Genomic DNA, 22,561 nt, shown 5'->3' on the forward strand with positions numbered 1-22,561 from the left:
TAAATATGTTCCAATCCGGTAGAGAACTAAGACAAGAAATGTGACAATATTTAATGCCGCCTTTACAAAATTAATACATTTGTTTAATTTAATTTAGAAATAATTTTTGACAATTACACTTATTTAAAATCACCTATAGTTACTGCAAATATTAGTACTGGTAGATGTAGAGATTAATTAAAACATTTATTGAGTATGCCGAGTTTATTTATAGTGGATGAGTTTTCGCAGCTGGAGCGGCCGTAATATCGAATACCGAGTATTATGAAATATTTTAAGCACTTGTTTGATCTTGAAGCCTAATTTAAACCGCAATATATTTTAAAGAAAAAATATTTCAGCTTCTGGTTTTAATATCTATTCAAAATTCCGACAAGTAAATTTAAAATTTTATAGATATCGAAAATAAATAACTTTCGTTCATGATCCATACATACACTTTTAGAAGTCCACTACTTGATAAAGGCTTAAATAAAAAGGAATTTTCATCTTAATTTCTACGATACTCTGTTTGTCCGTTACTTTAATTTCAGTCTTTCTAGTTGTCCACACAAGCCATCAAACGAAATAAGAAATGGTGGTAAAATAAAACATTTTTAGCATTTGTATTCCGAGCGAGTCAATATCATTAACAACAACATTAGTAAGAAAAACAGATGGCTCCAACAAAAACATTAACAATGACACAGCTTTCAATCAGAAACGTTTGGCACGTACGCTCATAATATATGTTAGGCTGTGATTGAACATATCAAAAAACAAGAATAGAATGCCTATAAAACTGGACTTCGGCCGGTAGGAGGCCCAACGAGTCTTAACGATACGCCGAAATAGTTGTATCTTGGCGACTGTCCAATGAATGCTCGGTAATTGATAAGCACGGCTTAGTTAGGATTGCATCTGTGAATGAACATCTTTTGAACCAAATGGGATGACGTATGAGACTTTTGTTTTGGCCCAGTTAATACGCTTGCATTGTAGAAATGTGTAAGTATTGAAACGGGACAATTTATTTCTCTTTAATTAGAGCTAAATAATACGGCATTTAATATTTTACATTACAATACAATTATATTTGCAAAATAGTTAAATTTTTGTGGACATACCAAAAGATCGGTATCTGTATGCATTTTATAAATATGATCTATTTTGACTTCTTCCGTTCCAGTTTACGTCTTTTATTAATAGACGTATTACTATCACTGTCATGTGGAGACACCGATTCTATATTTTGGGAAATAAAATCATTTTCCTCCACAACATTGTTTTGTTGCATATCATTTTCCATAGTTGTAAGATTTTCTTCAATGCTATCTGTAGAATCCTGTTCTTTGTCGTTATGGTAATGTACAGAACGTCTTTTTAGTAAAGAAGTAGATGTTGGCTCCTCGGCTTTTTCTCGAGGTTTATTTACATCTGTTTTACTATATGGAACAAGAGCGGAACTGTCTTTACGGTCATACGTTTTCTCTGTGTGATCTTCGACGCTTTTTTCAATTAATTCGAATTTACCGTTGGTTGTTGTTATCTCTTCCAGCGATAAATTACTACCGGATAGAAAATCATTCTGTAGTACTGTTTCCATTGTTTCAAGTTTTAATAATGATGATGATGATAAATTTGTATTTAAATTTGTATCTGCAGACAATTTTTCAAATCTTTGACTAGGCTCTAGGCTTGGCTCGACTCCGGATGATATCGTGTATAATTGACCAGATCCTTTCTCTAACTCTTTGACTTCAGCAGGTGTACTCCCTACACTATGATCAGAAATTTTTTGCTGTAAATTATCTGTCGGCAATAATAAGTTTGATTCGGAATCAGGTTGTGCGGTATCTTCGTATATTTCTGTTAATTTCCTTCCATCAGCATCAGAGGAAGATGTTTTTAAATTATGTGTTGTTGTTTGTATGTGATCTTTTGAATTAATGAAAAAATCTGGTTCAAAGTCTGCAATTGTTACTTTCCGATCTCGTTTTACTGGTCTTTCTTTATAAGTATCAGTAGACCCATCGTCGTAAGTTAGAGACTTGTAAATACACTCCTTACTGTTTGGAAAATGACTTAAAAGATACTCCCAGTCCTCTAAACGAAGGGTAAGTATTTGGGCTTTGCTAATGGATTGATACGAATGCGTATGAGGGTAATCGGAAGTTAAGCCGTGTACCTATAAAAGAACAAATAGAAATGTTTTAATTTTAGTATTAAAAATTAAAACAACCAACAAAAATACGATTATTTAGTTACCACGCCAAAAAATTCTCCAGAGTAATAGACCTTACTCGTTCTATCATTTTCACATGTGGCAACCACTCGGCCGGTATGGAGTATGTACATGGCGTTCGTTATCTCATGCTGCTTTACCACGTACGTGCCTGCAATTTAAATATTTACAAATAATAACGGTTTTCGATCAAATAACACCACTTTCTTTATCAAATCAATTGTCTTTAGCAGATTCTTGTTTTTTAATTGGTATATGACGGATGATGTTGACGATCACAAGTAAACTTCAAATAAACTTTCTCAAATAGGTCTATTAAAAGTAAGAATGAGTCATCAATAATAAACTGTAACAAGTGGATTGTTGGATTTGAATTGTTAGGTAGGATAAAAATAGACATAACGATATACATACCTTTATTATAAATGTACAATTTCAAACATCCAACTAGCTGACGAAGGAATGCAGGTTCACAGCATCCGAAAATGTAATGCTGGAATAGAAGACATTGTAGACATGCTTAACCCAGTTTTACTATTCGTTAAAAAATCGTATTGTATTTTTAATTAAAATAGTGGTTTTAAGTTCTTAGAGAACAATATTAATATTATTACCAACATTAAGGTCTACAAAAGTAACGTAATGATAAGGCGCAAAGCCTGATAGAAAATAGTAACAGTCGTCTAATGGACATTTGCAACATCAGAAGATTCGCCAATTAATTAACAATGACACATAATTATCAACAATATGTATGTGTAACAAATGTATAGGGTGTCCCAAAACTCTACTGAAATTATATATTTACGTAAGCTACCTGAATTCTTTACACACAAGGACACTAGTTTATTACAAATAACAAAAGTATATTCTGTAAATTACATACGCCAGTCAAATGATGAAGATAGGCAGCCGACATGACCTTCAGCTTGAGGCAATTGGGCGCATTCTCCAAGAAGTTGGGCACCTGCACCCCCCTGGACTCCCGCCACAGGTGCAGCGAGTACTTATTCACCATCTTGACTAGATTTTTGGACACACGGTTGTTTTTGAGAAACTCCTACAAGTTAAACATTTGCAACAGTAATCAAATACCGTTGAGTTGTATTTGAAACTAAGAATGTGTCTTATTAAAAATAAAAATATTTCCAGCGAGTTTTGTCATCCACCATAAGAAAGTTTGAGTGTAATTTAATAAATGGGTTTAATGAGGAATGAAAAATGATAATGCGGGAGTGACCACCTAATAATTATTACTATGTCAAGTGGCTTAAAAATTCTATGACATAACTTGCGCCATGAGTCACGGGAGATGCCTTTCCACTTCCGATGACATAGCACGAAAAAAATCTATGGCACTACCGACTGTACATAGTAATTGTTTGATAGAAAAGACTTATATTACTTTAGGCCCTAATAAAATGTGTAAGATCATTATTATTATTATTATTCATCAAAACAAACCTGTAACTCCAAATACTTGCAATAATAACTGAATGACCTAAAGGACTGGTACTGAATTAGGTTTGAAAATTCGCCCACGTATATCATATAAACGAGAGTTGATATAACTTGCAGGATGGAGACAAATATCACCTAGAAATAGGTTGTATCAGTAAATTAAAACAATATTTATAAATAAAAAAAACAATACATCTGATTTGCCACACCCTTTAAACTAGAACACAATAGCTTTACGCTGAAATTATTGTGCAGAAATAGGTGTAGGTAGGCAGTAGTTTTACCGCAATGGACCCAGGAAATATTACACTTACTTTCTAATTATTTTTCTTACACTACTACTTACTTACTACTACTTCATAGTCGTTTTTCATAATACAAGTAAATAGAAGACAAGAATATAGATAGAATTGAACAATGTGTGTAGGTAACGACGAAGATGTTAATACTGGACTGTGGAATCGCAGATTTATTTTTGGGATCGCTTAAAGCACCGAAAGTACATTTAAATTGCGTGCAAGACCGATCAATTTACGAGAAAAATAAGTAAAATCCAGCATTTACGGCACCAGGGCGTCATAAACAGAAACAATCGTGACCGGTCTCTGCGTATTGTTTTTGATCGGTTGCCAACCTCACGGATTTAGCTGCAAAATGTGTTCTATCTCATGTCATTCGTATACCACAACAAGCCACGCCTCGAAATACTCATTATTCGTGGATTGTTGTAGTACAATTAAATTTGCATTTCCATTGTAATTATTATTCCATATAAAAAACTAAAGACTGAAATAAAGTTTACGATTTATTTATTTGACAACTGTACGGCTACACTTGTTTGTAACCATAAGCGTTATAATGAAACATCATTCACGAATTCCCGAAAATCAACATTAAATGTTGAAAGTAAAAGCAACAAGTAAGTAAATGAATACCTCATTTTTCTTCTTTGGTAGAATATCACCGACTCCATTTTGGGTAAATGTGGTAAGTACAAAGTACAGAGAGCACACATATTTGCCACGACACAAACTATTACCGTCATCTGCAACACAAAAAATTACAAAACCAACATTGAGTAAAGACGAATAGCTACTCTACTTATTTTATCTTCTACTATTTTTTCGTACTATCTCTGCGAAATCCTGGCGAAAATTTCGCATGAAATTATGAGAACCGAGAATTTTTATTCCGAGAATCACTTGATAAACCCAATAGCATATCTCACTGATACTTTTCAGCCACATTTATGTCGTGCATATGTACGTATGATGCGAAATTCTTTCATAAAATAAATTTGTTACATAATTAGACTTATAATCAATGCGGTGCAATTCACCATCTTAAGATTTAATATTTTTACGGACATTAGAAAGCTTTTATATACGCAGTAGTCATCTTCAACCATAGTTACAGTATCTATACTTTTGAATAGTTTACGAAAAAAATGTAAAGTAATTTCAACCATCATAAATCCATGAGCTCTTAGGTGCAGCTGCTTCTTCCATGGTTCCTATGAAGTACCAGAGACAGGTGGCGATGTGGACGAACACGGTGGACCAGATGAGGACGGAGAACACCGTGGTGATGGTCAGGTTGATGAAGTAATGCTTGTGGTAGAGTTTCAAACTTTTATACACTGTGACCTAAAGAAACAAGTGTTAGAAATATATTCAATTTATTTTATTACTTATAATAGTATTTTAACAAAATATTTCGTGTTATTTTTATAATACTTAATAAGTGCCCATTTATATAGTCACTGGCTGGTGTGATTGTATAAATCAGCATAAAAAAAGAAAAAAGAACGCTCTTGACGTTAAGAGTTGCATTTTGCGTGGGAATAATAAAAGTTGTAAATTGGATCAAGAAATAGTTTTATTTACAACAAAAGGACAAAAGGGGTATAAAAAATAGAGGTGGTCTTTTAATGGTTTTCCTGGCAACAACGAATTATGTAATTTGTATGATATGTGAGATCTTATATATAAAATTCTCGTGTCACAATGTTAGTTACCGTACTCCTCCGAAACGGCTTTACCGATTTTCACCAAATTTTATATTCATATTCAGTAAGTCTGAGGATCAGCTACTATCTATTTTTCATACCCCTAAATGATAAGAGTTGTTCACCCTTAACATTTTTTGTTTATATATTGCAACACAACGTTTGCCGGGTCAGCTAGTTTTAAATATATATTTTTGTGTAAGTATACTACTATTTTTAAATATTAAATTTGTAGTTAATTAGACTACAACAAACGTATCTACTACTACTTCTGTCACTACTACTTTAAATACTCGTACATACATTATTGTAGAATTTAAATGCTTACAACTCTTAGAAGCCTATTTAAACGCAGCCAAGCAAACAACAACCAAGGATCTCCGTCATGTAAGAAGCTAAGTAGCTCTATCGGTAAACATGATAATATATCGATCTTGAATTCTCTTTTGAAGTATCTAAAAATTAATGTTTTGTTGAAAAATCTTTGACTATTCTCCAAGAAGCCACAAAACAATAAAATAAAACAGTAGCATTGTGTTCACATCAAATATCGTGACTAGGAAATATTTATAGAAATGTTTGTTAATATTATAATTACTGTTTATTGACCAGTAGTTGATTTTAATTATAGGGATATGTTTATACTTTTATACAATATTTTGACAGGCACAGCCCGTGCCCACGGGGCTGTGTAACAGTATGTATAAATAGGTACACATTGAGTAATTCTTTCTCGAAGTCTGTAGATGTAAATATAAATCCTAAAAGCATAAAATCGACTTCATCCAAATTTTCACTCTTAAAGTCATACATCATACATACTCTTATAGTCTAACAGTACTTACGCCCTCCTAATTCCCAAAAGCTCCTTAGTGACATCTTCATCATCATCAGCTACGTACGGCGACAAATAATGTATGAGGAACTTCCAGCAAAATGCCATATCATGAGCATAAAGTGCGACTATTAGCCCAAATCTATTATCCAAGAAACCGGCGTTGTAAACGTCAGCGTAGATACAGTTCAGGGAAATAATAATGAAAAATACATGAAGAATTGGACTCCTAAAATGGAGGAATTGGAATAGTCTTCGATGTCGGGCAACTATTGGTGAAATGAAGCTCTGTTTCATGCGAGAGTGATCAGACATGATTGTTGGCGGTATCCCTTCTATATAATGCTGAAATCAGGTTCGACGATTAAAAATTATCCAATATAACACAAATTTAATTTAAAATATTTTTAAAGAAGAATACCTCGTTATTAGGCCTAAACTTGATCAGAAGTTCAGCTACACTTGGGAACTCTTTGATTATGCTATGGAATACTTGTGCACTCATTTGCAAGAGATGTACTCTCTTTGTGGCTATTACAGTAAGTGGATATCTGATGGTTGATGGGCCTTCCAGGTTACCAAATATGCTGAAAATAATACTTGTTCTCTACATAATCATAAGGTGTTTTTAATCATAGTTATAGAGAGCTCATGCTGGGGGGCTTGGGTTGAAATGCCAAAATTATGTGCAACTTACAAATTAATTATCATATGCTTTAAAGGTAAAAAAACACATAACTAAAAACCCTACTTACTTAAGAGGAATTTAAAAAAGTTAGAAGAGAATTTAAAAACGTTTTAAGTCTACCTAATTCGTACTTGGCCTACTATGCCTTACACCTTTCTCCTTAGGAAGTTACACACATGACCAGCAGTGAGATGATGATAACTGAGTAGAAATATGATTATTATCTCACCTGCCCTTATCAAGTACTACAACATTGTCCTTATTCGCTATGACTTCAACGCTACCGCGGTCTATAAAGTAGATATCGGCGATGACGTCATCCTTCTCCACAATTACAGTGTCTTTAAGGAAATGGTAGCTTCGGACAGCACGCCCCATCATGCGAAGAAGGGAAACATCACATTGCGTTAGTATGGGACACTAGAATTAAAAGAGGTGTAATTTTAATACTTTGAAATTTCTCTTACGAAGTCTTCCTAAAAATTATAAGAATAGTGAAAACAGACTTTACCCATGTGATACTTAGGTAGCAGGTAACTATAATTTATGAGTGAATCATTGTATATTCATTTAGTTTATCGATAGCGGCTTTAAATATTTAAAATAACTAAGTAATAAAATGATTATAAGCGACGGTCAAAATCATAGCGATCAACTGTACTTGTTTTTGGTTTAAAATTGAATTAAGTAATACTCGTATCTTGTGGTTATCACAATTTTATGTGAATTTCTAAAACAGATGCTGTGTTATGTAATCCAAAGACTAGTGAACATTAATCATGCTTATAAATCGGTGTATCTGTTTCTAGTAATAGCCGAAAAAACATTGGATACTACCAGAAATAACTCGATGAGTGATTGGCGTAAATATAACTGAATCTACCTGTACAGCGGTGAAGCAATATTGGAAGTGTTGCTGATGATTTAAGACACAGATAGAGTGCGCAGACAATTTGTTTTAGGTAAATATTTATTTCAGAACAAATAGTATGGTGCCTATCATTCTATGTTCCATTAATTTATTTCAAGATTGAATACATGAAGAAAACAAACTCACTTCTTAGAAAACATTGACATGATCTATTTCATTGCGTCAGAAATATTATAAGTATGTATATAAAATGATTTATAGATATTTTTAATTGCATTAAAACTACATTATAACAGATCTCCAGCAGACATCAGAACAAACGCAGAAAGCAAAACAAAAACGAAATGACATAATTAAAACATTATAAATACCATCATAAAAGACGGCCCGAAAATATTCAGAATGGCGTCAGAACGCAACGTGACTTGATCGCACAATTTAAGAATATTCCTGTAATCCGTGCCGCCCATTTTTTCCCAGTCATTTATATAGTAATCCATTACTTCTCTGAAAAATAAAAGCATATTTATTTCTTAGAATAACTGAGGTGGCATTAATACTTGCATAGTAACAGTTTCATGTGTCGTCAGAATGGGATTTAAATCCAGATCATCCTGATCCTGAGTCGTTTTAGCTGCAATTTTTATGACCCCATATTGTGGTCACAGGTCTGTGTATGCTGTTTCTATCTTTCTGGTCGTTAAACTATGAGTTGATGAAGAGAGTTAGCACTTAAAAATAGCCAAGTTCAAATATTGGGTGTAAATGAGTTACAATCAACATTTCTTACCCAGGATCCACAGGATGACCCACGAGGAAGAAAACCTGTAACCGCTCAGCAGACGTCAACATTCAATTGGGTTGGGTATAAATTGAATATATTGGCCAGTGTCCAAACTCGTCGTTAATTTTTTATTTAGTTCTCAAGCAACCGATAGTTTTCATCATTATAATTTATTAATATTATACTTTTAACGACCGCTTAAATACGAGGAATTAGCCACTAACGACCACCAATGCAGCAATGAACTCGGCTCGATTTTGTTTTACCAACAATATCAAGGCTACTCACGCTTTGATAGAATCTCACCAGGATCCTTAATATCTAAAGACAAATTTAAACACATGAAAAGTCAGAAATCTAATTCCATTACGATATTTGCCCGAGCAGCAACGAAACTTGAAACCCTGTCGTAATCACACATTCTGACACAGGCACAGGCTACTGTGCCACGCTGTGGTACTGTAGTCACAAGCGTGAAAGCCTATTTCATAGCAAGCATAATTAAGTTCCATGGATGATAGGCACCTCTGCAGTTTACGACTGAGACGCTCCCTCCTCATGAAAGCGGCCATATCTTTCATATCTTGCTGGAAGGCCGCCAATAGCTTATTCACGTTCGCGCGTATACTGATAATGCGTACAGAGAAGTAAGTAACGATCAAAGCCCCTGCAACATTATAAAGGGATTATTGAACTGGAACATGAAGTAGTGGTTCTTGAACTAACTTTCATATCTATATAGTAAACTGATTTGTATTAGGTATCTAAATACTCAAATATATCTTTTAAGTAAAAAACGGAACAAATAGACAAACAGACATCCTAGTGGTACGAACGTTGACGTACGAAACCCTAAAAAACAATACGGTAAAATGCAGTCGATGATGGCAACTGGTTACTGTCGCCAAAGAACATCGATTAAGTTTTACGGATATCTACAAACATACGGAACTGGATATTTTTTATATTCAAAAGTTACTTTCGAGCAATATTACCAATAATCATGCCGACTAGCAGTACTTCCATAATCCGCAAGTTCGATGGTTTTATAAAGTCGTACCCTGTCGAAGTAGTCTCGTAAATGACCCAAAAGAAACAGGTGAGGTGCAGGTTCCAGGGAGATTCCGTGATATCATAACGAACTGGCGATAAAAAAAGCGTGTTAAAAACAAAATTAAGATCGTTCATAGAGTTTTGTCCGTACACAAATATAATGTGGTCTTTATTTGAGTCTGTTTGAGGTTGCAATGTTGACATTTATGTTCTTAGTATGTATTATTATTCTTTATTAAATTATAATAACAAATAACCGTACATCCCACCTGATGGTAAGTGGTCACTGCCGTCCATGAACTTTTATACCTAACTTCATCTAGAACGAGCGTTCTACCTTAAGTGGAGCACAGATATGTGTTCACTCCTGAGGAACAGTTGCCTTATAGGTATGTAAGTCAGTCGGCATTAACTTGATTAACTTGTGATACACAAATATTTCAAGGTGGTAGAACTCTTTGTGGTTCGACTTCGGCGGTACCACCCCCATACTTCCTAGTTACAGCAATGTTAAGCGCTGCTGCGTTCTGGTTTGAAAGGCAAGGTAAGGATGAGACATACTTTACCGAGGCGTTCCAGTTTAGTCTTCAAGGGTAGCGGCGCATCTGTGGCCGACCTCAGGTGGGAACATGTACCATGTAACAGGTGGGAACCCATTGACATCTGTAATCAAGTCCAGATAGGACTATCTGGACTTGATTACAGATGTCAATGGGCGGCAGTAGCCACTTACCATTAGGTGGACCGCATGCTCGTCTACCACCTCTATATTATAAAAAAGAGCTTACGATTATTTTTAAATAAGTAAATCCAGGAGCCACCCTTGTCATTACGTGGTATTATCAGCCATTCGTCGTCGTCCACGGAGTAGAATATTTTTGTAGAATACATCACCATAAAACAGGTTAAAACGTTTATAAGGGCGATGTACATAGGTATCGCTGTGATCCTAAAACATCGTTTCCTAATTACAATAAATAAATCCGAATGTAATGTCAAAAACTGTTTTTCCCATTTTAAATCATTCTGGTATTGCAATTAATAAGGACAATGGTACAAAATTATTAAAATCGTTCTTGATAATTTTGAATTATACTGAACGTTCAAAGTGGATAGAAATCGGTACCCTACTTACTACGCTTACATAAAATAATAGAAGATTATGTTTTCTGCGTCTATCACCGCGAAAAAAACTGTAGATTTAATATAAACATAATTAATTATTTAATAAATACCCGAGATTCAAAGGGTAATTTGCAACATATCCTTAACTCCTCAGAATTATAAACACAAATACTACATAACTTAATCCATGAATTAAACATGATAATACTAACACAAGCAAAATATCCTGTCGTAAATATTTAGCAAGACCTAGAAGCGCATTCGGCGTTCTGTACAGCTGCAGGAGGCGGTTCAGCATCAGCACCTGCCTCGTTGTGGTTATTCTGTATCTATTCACTGGAAAATATTTAACTTATAATTTATAAAAATGAATGAACTACACAATGACATTTTATACTAATCTATAGAATTACATTAAATATCAAAATAATGAGATTAATAAATGGGTAATTACTAAATGAATCTCTCCAATTCGACTCCAGGAATTCCAGGGGCAGGCAACCGAACAAATCTATTAAAAATGCTCCCTTGAGGTAGTGGGCGGTGGTGCTGGAAGGGTGGTACACTAGGATGCCTTTATCGTTATAGTACCCCACGAGCATTCGTTGAAACCTGAAAGATAAGACATAGATAATAACTATTTCAATTATATAAAAGCAATGAAATTATACGGCCCTGTTAAAGAGTTTCCTAAAACTGTAGAGTAGAGTAATACATAAAAGCTTACAAGTCAAAATACGCAGATAAATCCAATAAGAGAGTGACAGAGTAGAGCCAGGGCCACTGAAGCACCAGGTAAGTGTAGCTGGGGAACACCATGGCGGAGAGCAGCGCGCAGACGGCACGCAACCACTCGCAGTGGAGCAGGTAGCGACCGTCTGGCCGGATTGTGAAACGAGGGAAAATGTACCTGGGAAGGTAAGTTACAAAGATAAAAGAAAATAAAATAAATGATTAAAAAGGAAATTTAAATGTCAGTACATTTTCTAATGAGTTAAATATACAGGTAGAATTGGAATACATATTGGGAATAAAATTTGAAACAGTACGATAGTTACGTAAGTAGGTATTTAGTTTCAAAAAGGGAATAATAATGAACATGAAATCGAAACGAAACAAAACTAAACAAAATGAAAGTATGTGATTCAAATTTAATCTTATCATTTAAAGTCGTACCTTAAAACAGATAGGAAACCCAATTTGTTAAAGGGCTGCAGAAACGCAGAGTCTTGCTCGTGTTTCCGGGGAAGACGAAACCGTTCAGTATTTGGTGCTGGGCTCTCAGGTTCATATGAAACAAATCTCTCACGACGTAATTGTAAATTATTGTACTCCTGGAAAAATATTTGCATAGAGCATATTTTTTCCCATAAAAACCAAAAAATAAGCTCTAAAAAACATTCATGTTTACATTACTTTGAAGTAGCTTTATTCACGTGTAACGAAGAAAAGCTTATAGGCTCTTGAGCATATTAAGACAAAACAATAGAAAACTTACAGGTTGTTTCTTAGCAAATTCGATAGCATCATTTATCTTGGGAATTTTCAGCGCATTCAGCAAATACTTTCGTGAAATACAAAACACTTGGACGTGAGTTACCGCTCGTATCGTATAGAATGCTGGTAGACCTGCGTGATAAAATAATTCTTGTCTTCGACTACCTTTAACTGTCTACAAAGCAGTGATAGCTTAGTGATTAAGAAACTCGGCCTCTGGATCGAGGGGTCCTGATTTTTCGAAGTTATGTGGGCATTAGAAATTAGTTATTACTTGCTTAAACGGTGAAGGAAAACGTCGTGAGGAAACCTACATACTTGAGAAATCTACGAAGTCTACGCACTTACTTCATTCTGAGAGGAGACCCGTGGCCCAGCAGTGACAGTAATGAGTTGATGATGATGATGATGAACTACTTTTATCTGATACTATTTTTGCAATTCTATGTTATACTTATTTAGCTCAACACTAAATTTCAGCAAAAAACACTAACGCAATAAACACTCAAGCACTCCAAAGTGACTTCGAACGCCTAATTCTCCAACTGAATTCCTGGTTTCTGGATCAAGAATCTAAAAATCATTTGGTAATTTTACCATCAAAACAAATAAACTTGTTTATTCTGGGAGCCAGGTCATCTTGGAAAGAAGTAAGGATCAATAAAGTAGACATAAGACCGTAGATGACGATTTAAAGATGAAGATTTATACTTTGAAATCTTTCAAATGAATCCGAAAGCTCACCTCACAGATGCCCTGTTTAATAACATACATTTCGTTAGTAATATCACCAGTATTTAGAAGTATCTCGCGTGGTGCCGTGTAAAACATTCTTGCATTGGACGACACATTCCTCAAGTCGTCCCTGTGAAGCAACTGTGGGGAAATTGCTGCCATTATTACGTGTATTTACTTGATTGGAATTTAAAAATGAATACATGCCATGCCATCCAATACTTACATGCGCTAATCTAGCAAGTTAGATGCGAATAATTAATTGATGGCTTCAATAACACTCGGATATTATATTTTATATTTATTACAGGGTACCGAGTTCTAGACATATAAAAAAATAACCACACAGTTTGCACAAAAATTTAATAATTATGTGCCATCAGCTTCTCTCAATTTTCTGGAGTACTTATGTATTTTAAAGTATTTAAAAGGCTCAGATTTTTATGTACCAATTCATATGTTACAACCAAACACTGTACTAAGTGTATTTTATAGCAAACTTCATTAAGTTTAAGTTAACTTGTTAATTACGTATATAAAAATATCGAGATACCTTCATGAACGGTATACACAGGATATACTTGCTCCTCTGTCGAGTTACGATGTCCTGATACACGTGGGGTGGCAGATCGTGGAAGATCGTTTTCTTCTTGTGTAATGTCGAGTACGCCTACATAAAGGAAATAAGGTACTTAATAAAAATAAAAACTGAAATCATGACCCATGTTTATTATACTGACAAACTCACATAAAGGAGAATGAGGGATATAAAAATGAATAGTGAAATTGGTTCAATAAACACATTTTTTATTTTTGAAAAGATAGGAACGTAAGTATGGGCAAGTGACAGCAAGATATTTACCGATAGTTACGTTTAACATCGAGGGAGTTGCAACCAGGACTAATCAGGATTTAAAGGTGGTAGAACCCTTTGTGGTTCAACTGTGGCGACATCACCGCCACACCTATTTCTGCCTATTAACATTAGTGTCAAGCGCTGCTGTGTTCTGGTTTGAAGGATGTGGTAAGAGAGACATACTTTTCCGAGGCGTTCCAGCTTACTCCTCTGGCACATCTGTAGTCGACCTCAGGCAGGAATATCTAATCTTATCTGGGCTTGATTGGCATCAGGTGGACTGCATGCGACTGATACTCCTACATTATATAAAAACTAATCGCTCACCTTGTCATTGTACCAGCATAGTTGCAAATATGTGATGAATCTCTGCCTTAATTGCGGGTTTACCTCGTTTCTTACTAGAAAATGTTTTACAGTCTCTATACTTGCATCGAAGTTCTCCCTGCAGCGTAAAAAAGTATTTATTAGTTAAAACTAGGTTTCAATCAAACAGGTGGAAATCCCTATTCTTTTTACTTTACTCACTAACTCTTAAACTGTTAGTAACCCGTTTTCTCTGTAATGACACACAATCAGATATTATTGCATTGTACAAGAAGATATTATTGTACCTCAAAGCAGTGGTGACTATTATAGTAGCAGAGTATACAGCTTCAATGAAGGTATGAAGCACTATGCATATCTCCAGAACTATCATGGTATACATAACGTTATTCCAATTTTCGGTGCCCCAACTATCCATGTGTGCTGGAAAGAGCACGAAAATACTATGTCACTGTCATACATTGAGTCATGAACCACTGTTTAACGTGTATCTAAAATGAATACATACACGAGTAAATATTAGTACTTCCCATAGCGAATAATTTAGAATTAAGAAAATAATACCAAAACTACGAGTATATGCTTTTCCGAAATAAATAAAAAAAAAAAATGGTAAATGGATTCTACATTTGGATACCATGGTAAAATACACTTAATTATTTCAGTTTGAAAAAATATTTTGCCTAGACGTAGGCCAGCATTGAGTTGATGATAAGATACTTACTTGTAAATGTGATCATTGATATGGACCAGTAGAGGCTGAACAAAATTCTGTTCTTCACAGTTTCGTCATCCGAGGGCTTTTTCTCCCAAAACGGAGAATGGGTGAAATTAGATACCCGACAATGTTTCAAACTAAAACAGTCACACAAAAATAGGATTAAATAAGCATAAAAAATAATTTAAGTATTTTTTCTTTTTGAAGTAGTTTTAATAATCATATATCAGTTTTTTTTAAATGAAGGAGTAGCAGACGAGCATGCAGTCCACCTGATGGTAAGTGGACATCTGTAATCAACCCCAGATAGGATTAGATATTCCCACTTAAGATCGGTCACAGATGCGCCGCTACCCCTGAGGACTAAGCTGGAACGCCTCGGAAAAGTCTGTCTCACTTACCACACCCTTCAAATCGGAACACAGCAGCGCCTAATACTTCTGTTATTAGGTAGAAATAGGTGTGGCGGTGGTGCCGCCGGAGTCGAACCACAAAGGGTTCTACCACCTTAACAATACACGTTACAGATGTCCAAAAAAATGCGCAAACCAAAATGCCCTTTCTAGAATTTTCGAAATCCACATCCCAAAAATCACCATAATATTGTAAATTTCACATTGTATTCATGCAACATACACGTAATTATGAACTCACTGGAAACACATAAAGCCTTGCTGCAAAGCCGCGATGAGGTAACAGGAGATAATAATCATCAGAGAGAAGGAGATGAAGCGAAGCACGTTGCTGTGATAAACACACTCATCTTCCATCGCTTTCAGTACACGAAATACCTGGGACATACATTTAATTAGGTAAACGATAGATATATTTAAGATGTGTTAACTTTAAAGTACAATTATTCACGTAAAATTGATATTGGTGTCACCATAGCCCACCGTAGTCAACATACTAGGTACGTATCATATTACAAGTTTGAAATATGTGTTAAAAAATAATTTCTACGATATTCGCCTACTCTCTGATAAGTCATCTCAAGTAAGTCTCATAACAACTTATTAATGTCCAAACATTACAAATACAAATACAAAAATCTTTGCTTGACCAAAACCAGTTTAAAACCAGTATATTATGTATTGGTTTTAAATTCTACTATGCCTATCTAAATAATCGCATCTTCAACTCCAAACTGATACTTCAAGAGTACCTTCGGTAACCTCAGCAGTTTATTGATGCCGGCAAAATGTCCTTCACCGATGAACTCAAAGATAGGTAGTGTCCCCACAACGTCAAGTACGAACCAGCGACTCCGAGCCTGTTGTGACGATGTCTGAGCCAACGTTATTGGTATTCCTAGAACAGTTTGGAAAAACTAAACATATGACAAAATCTTGAAATTTCTAGGCAACATATTATTTATAAAAAATGAATATAAGATAGGTTATATAAAGTATATATAAAAAACAATGAGCCAAATATATTGCAACAATCTGATGACTGCAGTTAGTTTCGAGGATATGTAAAGTACCAGATCTTTGTATTAAATTTGTGTTGATTTGTGCTTTTTGATACCATAATACAAAACTTGTCTTTCATTGAGACATAAGAAATATGCCTGATGATAATAAATTTAAATAAAATTCTTTCAGTTTCACCTCTTGAAGTTGAAGGAAAACTCTGCTTAAATAAAATGCATTCACATGATTACCATCCTCAATATTGGCTCCAGTAGACAGATGCACAATAAGATCAAGTCCATAAATCACAGTCACCACGTAGTCATAGAATCTGAACTCCAGAGAAACTTCCTTCGCATATACCAGATAGTACGGATGTGTCTATAAACATAATGTAATGATTATGAGAATTATAGTGAATTATATGAGAATTATAGAGGAGATATTTGTGTGAAGGCTACTTAAACTACAACTTTATGCCTTGTAGTTTGCATTAGACATAGAAAAATCATTTTTAACCCTGAGGGGAGAAAGACATCTGGTTCTACAATTCTTACATAGAATTACCTCGCAGATAAATTGTGAGACTCGTATTAGCAAATCGCTTTTAGAAGCCCAGTATAGTATTCATAACAGTAGAAGTATAGTAGATCCTAGATGGTCTACAAGTGAAATCTCCTATCCGACGACATACAATTGTTTAATAACACTTACAATACACACGATAATGACGACGCAGGCCACAAACGAATGCCACGCCACTTGCAAGGACGAATTGGGCTGAAGAATGCACGGGAAGGTCGGCCGGAGGCAGATGGCGTCTGCTTCGTCAGTCAAAGACGCGTCTGTTCGCTGAAAATTCATTTAATTATAATGTAAACGAGATAACGGACTAAATTTTCATAATTTTCACTAATTCCTAATTTTTCCTAATCCTAGATATTTTTAGGACCAAGAGTGTGTTACATTTGTCTGAAAACTTTTTGTTATGTTAAACTCAAATAAAATTATTCGGCGTCGTATTACTTAATTATTACATTTAACTTTAACCAGTAAAGAACTATAACTTAATACATATTATTCTCAGACCATTACGTGTAGCTTACTTACTTAATTTAAGGTAAATACAATGTCCAAATGTAACATACATTTCTCTTAATATAACAGCCTGCTATCTCCAGCATCACGTCCGTGAAAGAGACCAAGGATTTTCCACTCTCATCCTTCGACTCCTGCAGGTTCATCAGGTTGCGCTTAAAATGTAGGATGCTGCTTTTGTACCTTTGTATGAATATCATTTTTAATACAAACAACGGATGATAAAAAAAAAACGAAAAAGAAACACTTCTGTATTTCTTTTTCGTTTTTTTTAATCATCGAAAATAACCGTCGAAATAAAAATCTAAAAAAATCTTACTTGACGTCATCAGGTATTCTGAAGAAGTAGTGCCTTTTCACTTTATCAAAATGTTCCTACAACCAAAATTAATTAAAGTGTTGTATAAAACAGGTTGCAAAAATGAATCCAGTACTTAAGTACTAGACTATTAATATATGTATATGTATTATATTTACATATATTTAAGTACTTAAGTGCATTTAAATGTACACCAAGCATCAATCACGTTTTCATCAAATATTACATTATGTATTTTTCCAAACAACTCACGTCAAAGGAAGCTAAGATTATCGCTCCTTGGCGATTATCAATTCCATGTTTAACTACAATCTTCCAGAGGTCAATGGCCTTCAAGACATGGGCGGTGCAGAAGGTGGCCGCCCTGATCTCCACGTGGGCTCGGGCACAACCTGCCACCGGGCAGGGCCCACACGGGGAGAGAATCGTCCCGCGGGTCATCCGCAAGATAGCGGTCATGTCGTCTTCTGCTGTCAGCATCTGGGTTAAAGGAATTGGTAAAAGGCTAGTTAAAGGGAGTTGGTTGGATAAAGGTTAGTTAAGGTTGATTAGTTAAATTAGCTATAGAATCATGTTGCAAACTAGCTACTTAGTATTTTTAGTCTATGTTTAGTCATATATGTTTAGTCAAAGCTATTTTAAAATACATAGATTTGGTCGGTTGTCGAAAACGATTTTTATATAAAAATAATATTCGGTTGGCATACGGCAAATGGTAGTTATCTATATTCTAATAGCGTCGAGTAAAACTGTAAAAAACAAACTATTTGAAGAAATAGAGAATATCAATAAACACTTTGATTAACCAATTAAACTTACCTCTACATCGCCATATGTTATGTAAATGATGGAGGATTTCTTAGTTGATCGCTTTATAATAGTATCGCCTGGGATGTAATGGATCGTGTGCATGTTTTTTGCCACTTCAGACAAAAATTGGTAGGAGAGATCGCGAAGAATTCGACTCTGGAAACAATAATTTATCTAAGTTTTAACCATCTTATGCCGGTAACAATAATCAATCTTAAACAATTTGCCGCCCTACATAGTTCAATTTTGACAATTAAGTAGGCAATATTTGTCAAATTTTGAATTTGGACAGACAAAAATTAAGTTAAGATTGATTAAATAACGAATAATCTTACAGTCTATGGGCTCGAACACAAAACTGCGATGCGACGCGATGCGAATTCGCAACGCAGAAAATTGCGATGCGAATTGCTGCGATGCGATATCGTGCGGCGTAGCGTCTCTCAGGGTGACCAACAACAACAACCACTGTGCGATGCGAATCAATTCGCAAGTTCTTGCGATGCGTCGAGGGAGCTCGCAGATTTTTGCGATGCGACGTCGCATCGCAGTTTTGTGTACGAACCCTATACACGGTTGAGTCTAAGGAAACAGAAGAATTACTGAGTTATGGAAATTGGAAGTATATTTAAGTATGGAAGTACCTTCTGTGTTGCTTTAAAGTAAATATCAGTATTTACGGTGGCATGAATTGTGGGTGGGAATATCGGAAGGAGTTCAGTGGAGGACACTGCCTTCTGCTTCTGCCAGTACATCTTGTAAAACGTCTCTACTTTCTCACGTAAGCCCAATGGAACATGCGAATGTTTCTGGAATTTTAAAATTATCGACGACTGATTTGAAAATTTAATTGAATGAACATCAAGCAAGTAGTGTTGGTTCTAACGCAGTAGCTTAAGCACTTCGTACATCTCTGGTGGAAAAGCCCTTTTCATGTCCAGGAGTCAAACAACAAAGCGTTCTACTTAATGTCGTAGAAGTATGAGTAAATGCAATTCTTACCATTTCTCTCATGATAAGGCGGTACCTCGCACGGAAGGACTCTTCTGGTCTCATGTAGATGCCGATGACCAAAGACAAGGAGGCTACGGCAGCGCCTGAGACCGTGAGGCAACCGCTAATCATGACCAAAAGGCAGGCTATGCGCTCTATGTCGTTCGACGGAGGTACTGATGGACTAAAACGTAAAGGTATTATTCAATCTCGCCACAACTGTTTACATTCCTACCTCAAGTATTTTTAGTGGTTATTCCTCAGATCTCTGCTAAACGCTACTTTAGAGATTAGACCTATTTTCGTGTATCTGCCTTTATTATACAATGACTTATTCTTATTACTAGTTGACTACAACACAATACACGCTGTATTATTTGTATCCCTATGTGTTTAGACGACTACAAGAGTACAGAAAGTTTACAATCTTTAACTTGCGTCTCTAACCCGATAGGTATAAACATCTTGTTAACTATGTAAAGCGCGCTGAGGAACGCCACATCAGCTTCATCGGAAAGTTCCTCTCTTCCCCCGGGACGACCCAACCCTCGCTGGACTTGGATCAAGGCGCGCCTGGAGCCTTCTTTCTCAGAATATTCTTCAAACTAAACGAATAATATTAGTCGTTAAAAATCTTGCGAATTGTGTTTTTAAAAGCTTTATAGAGACGCCTACTTGTACATACAAATTGTGTCGTGGAAATAATGAAAATTCTTAGTATCCAGGCATAAAAAATAGAAATCTCCTATGTCAATAATGAATAGGTTTGATGAGTTCGTCCTAGAGGAAACTTTGTTGTTTACTCAAAAAAGTTCAATTTCCTTAGAAGATGCTTTAGAAATTTATATGAATGTCTCTGACCTGGTCAATGTTAAGCCAAACCAAAGCCCAGGTGATGCGGACCACGAGAAAGATGTAACAGTACATGAGTGTTGTGCCAATAATGCTTCCCTTCATGTTGTAATTATTACGGGACCCTAGAACACACAATAGCAGAATTGGTAATAATGGTGTGACGGCAAATAAAGACCTAATAACCCTAAATCTTAAAATATTGGCAATTCCTGAATAAATAGAATTAAAAAATGTATGACCATTCCTAAAAACCAAAATTGAAGTAAAGAGAAAGAATTAGACGTGTACCAGACTTCCAGTACACAATTATAATTAAAATGAAATGAAATATATTTATTTTGTATAGACCAACGGCGGCACTTACAAATTGTCAGTTACAATATTTTCTTAAACTACTACCGGATCGGAACACCACCTCTACTGAGAAGATCCGGTAAGAAACTCAGTGGGTTTGTCTTTTTTAATCTTAAAAATAATTATTCTCTTTTTCATTTTTTTTAAATGCCATTATTTTTACATATAATTAATAAAGCATTAGCTCCAGTATCTTGCTTTACATTTATCTAAAAAAAGAAGTTTGTTCAGCAAATTGATATTTTCACTAAAATAATACTCACAAAAATACCGGAATGGCCGATGCAGGCGTAAATAATAGCAGATCAATTTCAAAAACCGATTGGTGTCGTCTTCAAACGTAATCAAATAGTGCGAGTATGATAATATATCGAAGATGAAGCCGACTGGAACAACCAAATTTCATGCGATTTTAGTAGTGCCAAGTGCCAACGTTATGGCTGACCGCCCATTGGCTACTGTTCCTTAAGTTAATGGTACCTTTATTAATTAAGAAGTGATTAACGCGACTATGAAAAGGAGAAAATATTGCATCGTTAACTAACTATCGTTAATAATTTTACAATAAGACGCTGCGCGGCTGCGCCTCCTCTCTTTAATCAAAGTTATACTTAAAGAAGAAAGAAAAAGAGGGGGCAAGCTATGTTACTCTATAGTCTAAACCATACAGCGGAAAACCGACAAGTCCTTTTATAATAGCAAATAATCAAAAAACTAACAAGAGATCATCCAGTTCAGGTCGGAGAACTCAAGTTCTGTCAGCAGGATATACGCAGAATTCAGTACGTGGACAGCGTACAGCACATTATAGAAGATGTCCAAGAAACCAATCAGGTTATCTTCTGTGCAGATGGCTTCCCAGACGATCGCCGCGAGCGCCATGATGCAGATGACACTGTTCCACATGGTGTTGTCAGGCAGATCTTCCAGGCATTCATATAGTCGCTCTCGTGAACACCATAGACCATATCGAAGCTGGATCCATGTATGCAAAAAATGTTAGCCTTTGTCATTAAAATGAGCATTTCCTCCTTTCGTTATATTTATTTTTCCAGCCGCAGCATAATAAATACAGTATAGTAGAAGTTATCGAACCAAATTAGTTATCGAACCATCTAAATGTTAGTTAGAAGCAGGGAATCTAGTAATAAGCTTTAGATTGCACTGATTTTATACTTCAGATGTAAGATTAATTTTGGATAAGCAATATTCTATTACTACCTGCCCTTATAGGACGTACTACGAACGGCTTTTACGTGCCCGTATAATCTTCATATATTCTATTTGTGGTCAAGAGAAGAGAATATATACAGTACTTTCGTACAAAAATTTATAGACGTACCTCCTTCAGATACGGTCGGAAATTAGCCTCCACATCCCTAAAAGACGTGGAGCTAGGTCTCTTCAGTTTACTGCTCAAATTCGGGATGCTCATGTCTACCAATCTAGATTAATAGGAATATATTCTTTAAGAAGAAGATTAATTTTTTTCAAGAATCAATATTTCTTTCAATGTGTATGTTGTTGTCAAATTT

General features: G+C 35.3%; 1 protein-coding gene across 1 annotated transcript; it reads right to left on the reverse strand.

Moving 5' to 3' along the window:
• Positions 1–885: 885 nt before the first annotated feature.
• Positions 886–22,528, reverse strand: LOC140748335 (uncharacterized). The gene is made up of 41 exons (XM_073081178.1): positions 22,369–22,528; positions 21,746–22,001; positions 21,290–21,412; positions 20,679–20,794; positions 20,265–20,422; positions 19,827–20,001; positions 19,469–19,633; positions 18,834–18,980; positions 18,267–18,494; positions 18,015–18,070; positions 17,746–17,878; positions 17,312–17,449; positions 16,849–16,978; positions 16,348–16,493; positions 15,837–15,973; positions 15,189–15,319; positions 14,752–14,887; positions 14,465–14,582; positions 13,835–13,951; positions 13,291–13,422; positions 13,041–13,119; positions 12,548–12,678; positions 12,226–12,383; positions 11,777–11,959; positions 11,504–11,661; positions 11,262–11,385; positions 10,713–10,873; positions 9,867–10,013; positions 9,397–9,538; positions 8,459–8,594; positions 7,446–7,636; positions 6,950–7,115; positions 6,539–6,873; positions 6,022–6,148; positions 5,151–5,331; positions 4,621–4,730; positions 3,689–3,820; positions 3,111–3,284; positions 2,639–2,717; positions 2,248–2,375; positions 886–2,167 (listed from the first exon to the last, which is right to left on the reverse strand). Exons 1-41 carry the CDS (start codon positions 22,459–22,461, stop codon positions 1,145–1,147), a joined length of 6,900 nt encoding a protein of 2,299 aa, XP_072937279.1. The 5' UTR covers positions 22,462–22,528; the 3' UTR covers positions 886–1,144.
• Between the last annotated feature and the right edge of the window lie 33 nt (positions 22,529–22,561).

This window comes from Epargyreus clarus, unplaced genomic scaffold (assembly GCF_041222505.1).
Source record: "Epargyreus clarus isolate Ecla_fem2 unplaced genomic scaffold, WU_Ecla_fem_2.2 ptg000015l, whole genome shotgun sequence".
NCBI classification, from domain to species: Eukaryota; Metazoa; Arthropoda; class Insecta; order Lepidoptera; family Hesperiidae; genus Epargyreus; species Epargyreus clarus.

Coding starts and splice junctions, on each gene's coding strand:
- LOC140748335 (XM_073081178.1), bottom strand. CDS start 22,461: ATGAGCATCCCGAATTTGAGCAGTAAACTGAAGAGACCTAGCTCCACG. Junction 18,981..19,468: donor ACTTTAAAGCAACACAGAAG/GTACTTCCATAC, acceptor TATTGTTTCCAG/AGTCGAATTCTTCGCGATCT. Junction 9,539..9,866: donor GCTAGTCGGCATGATTATTG/GTAATATTGCTC, acceptor ATAATGTTGCAG/GGGCTTTGATCGTTACTTAC.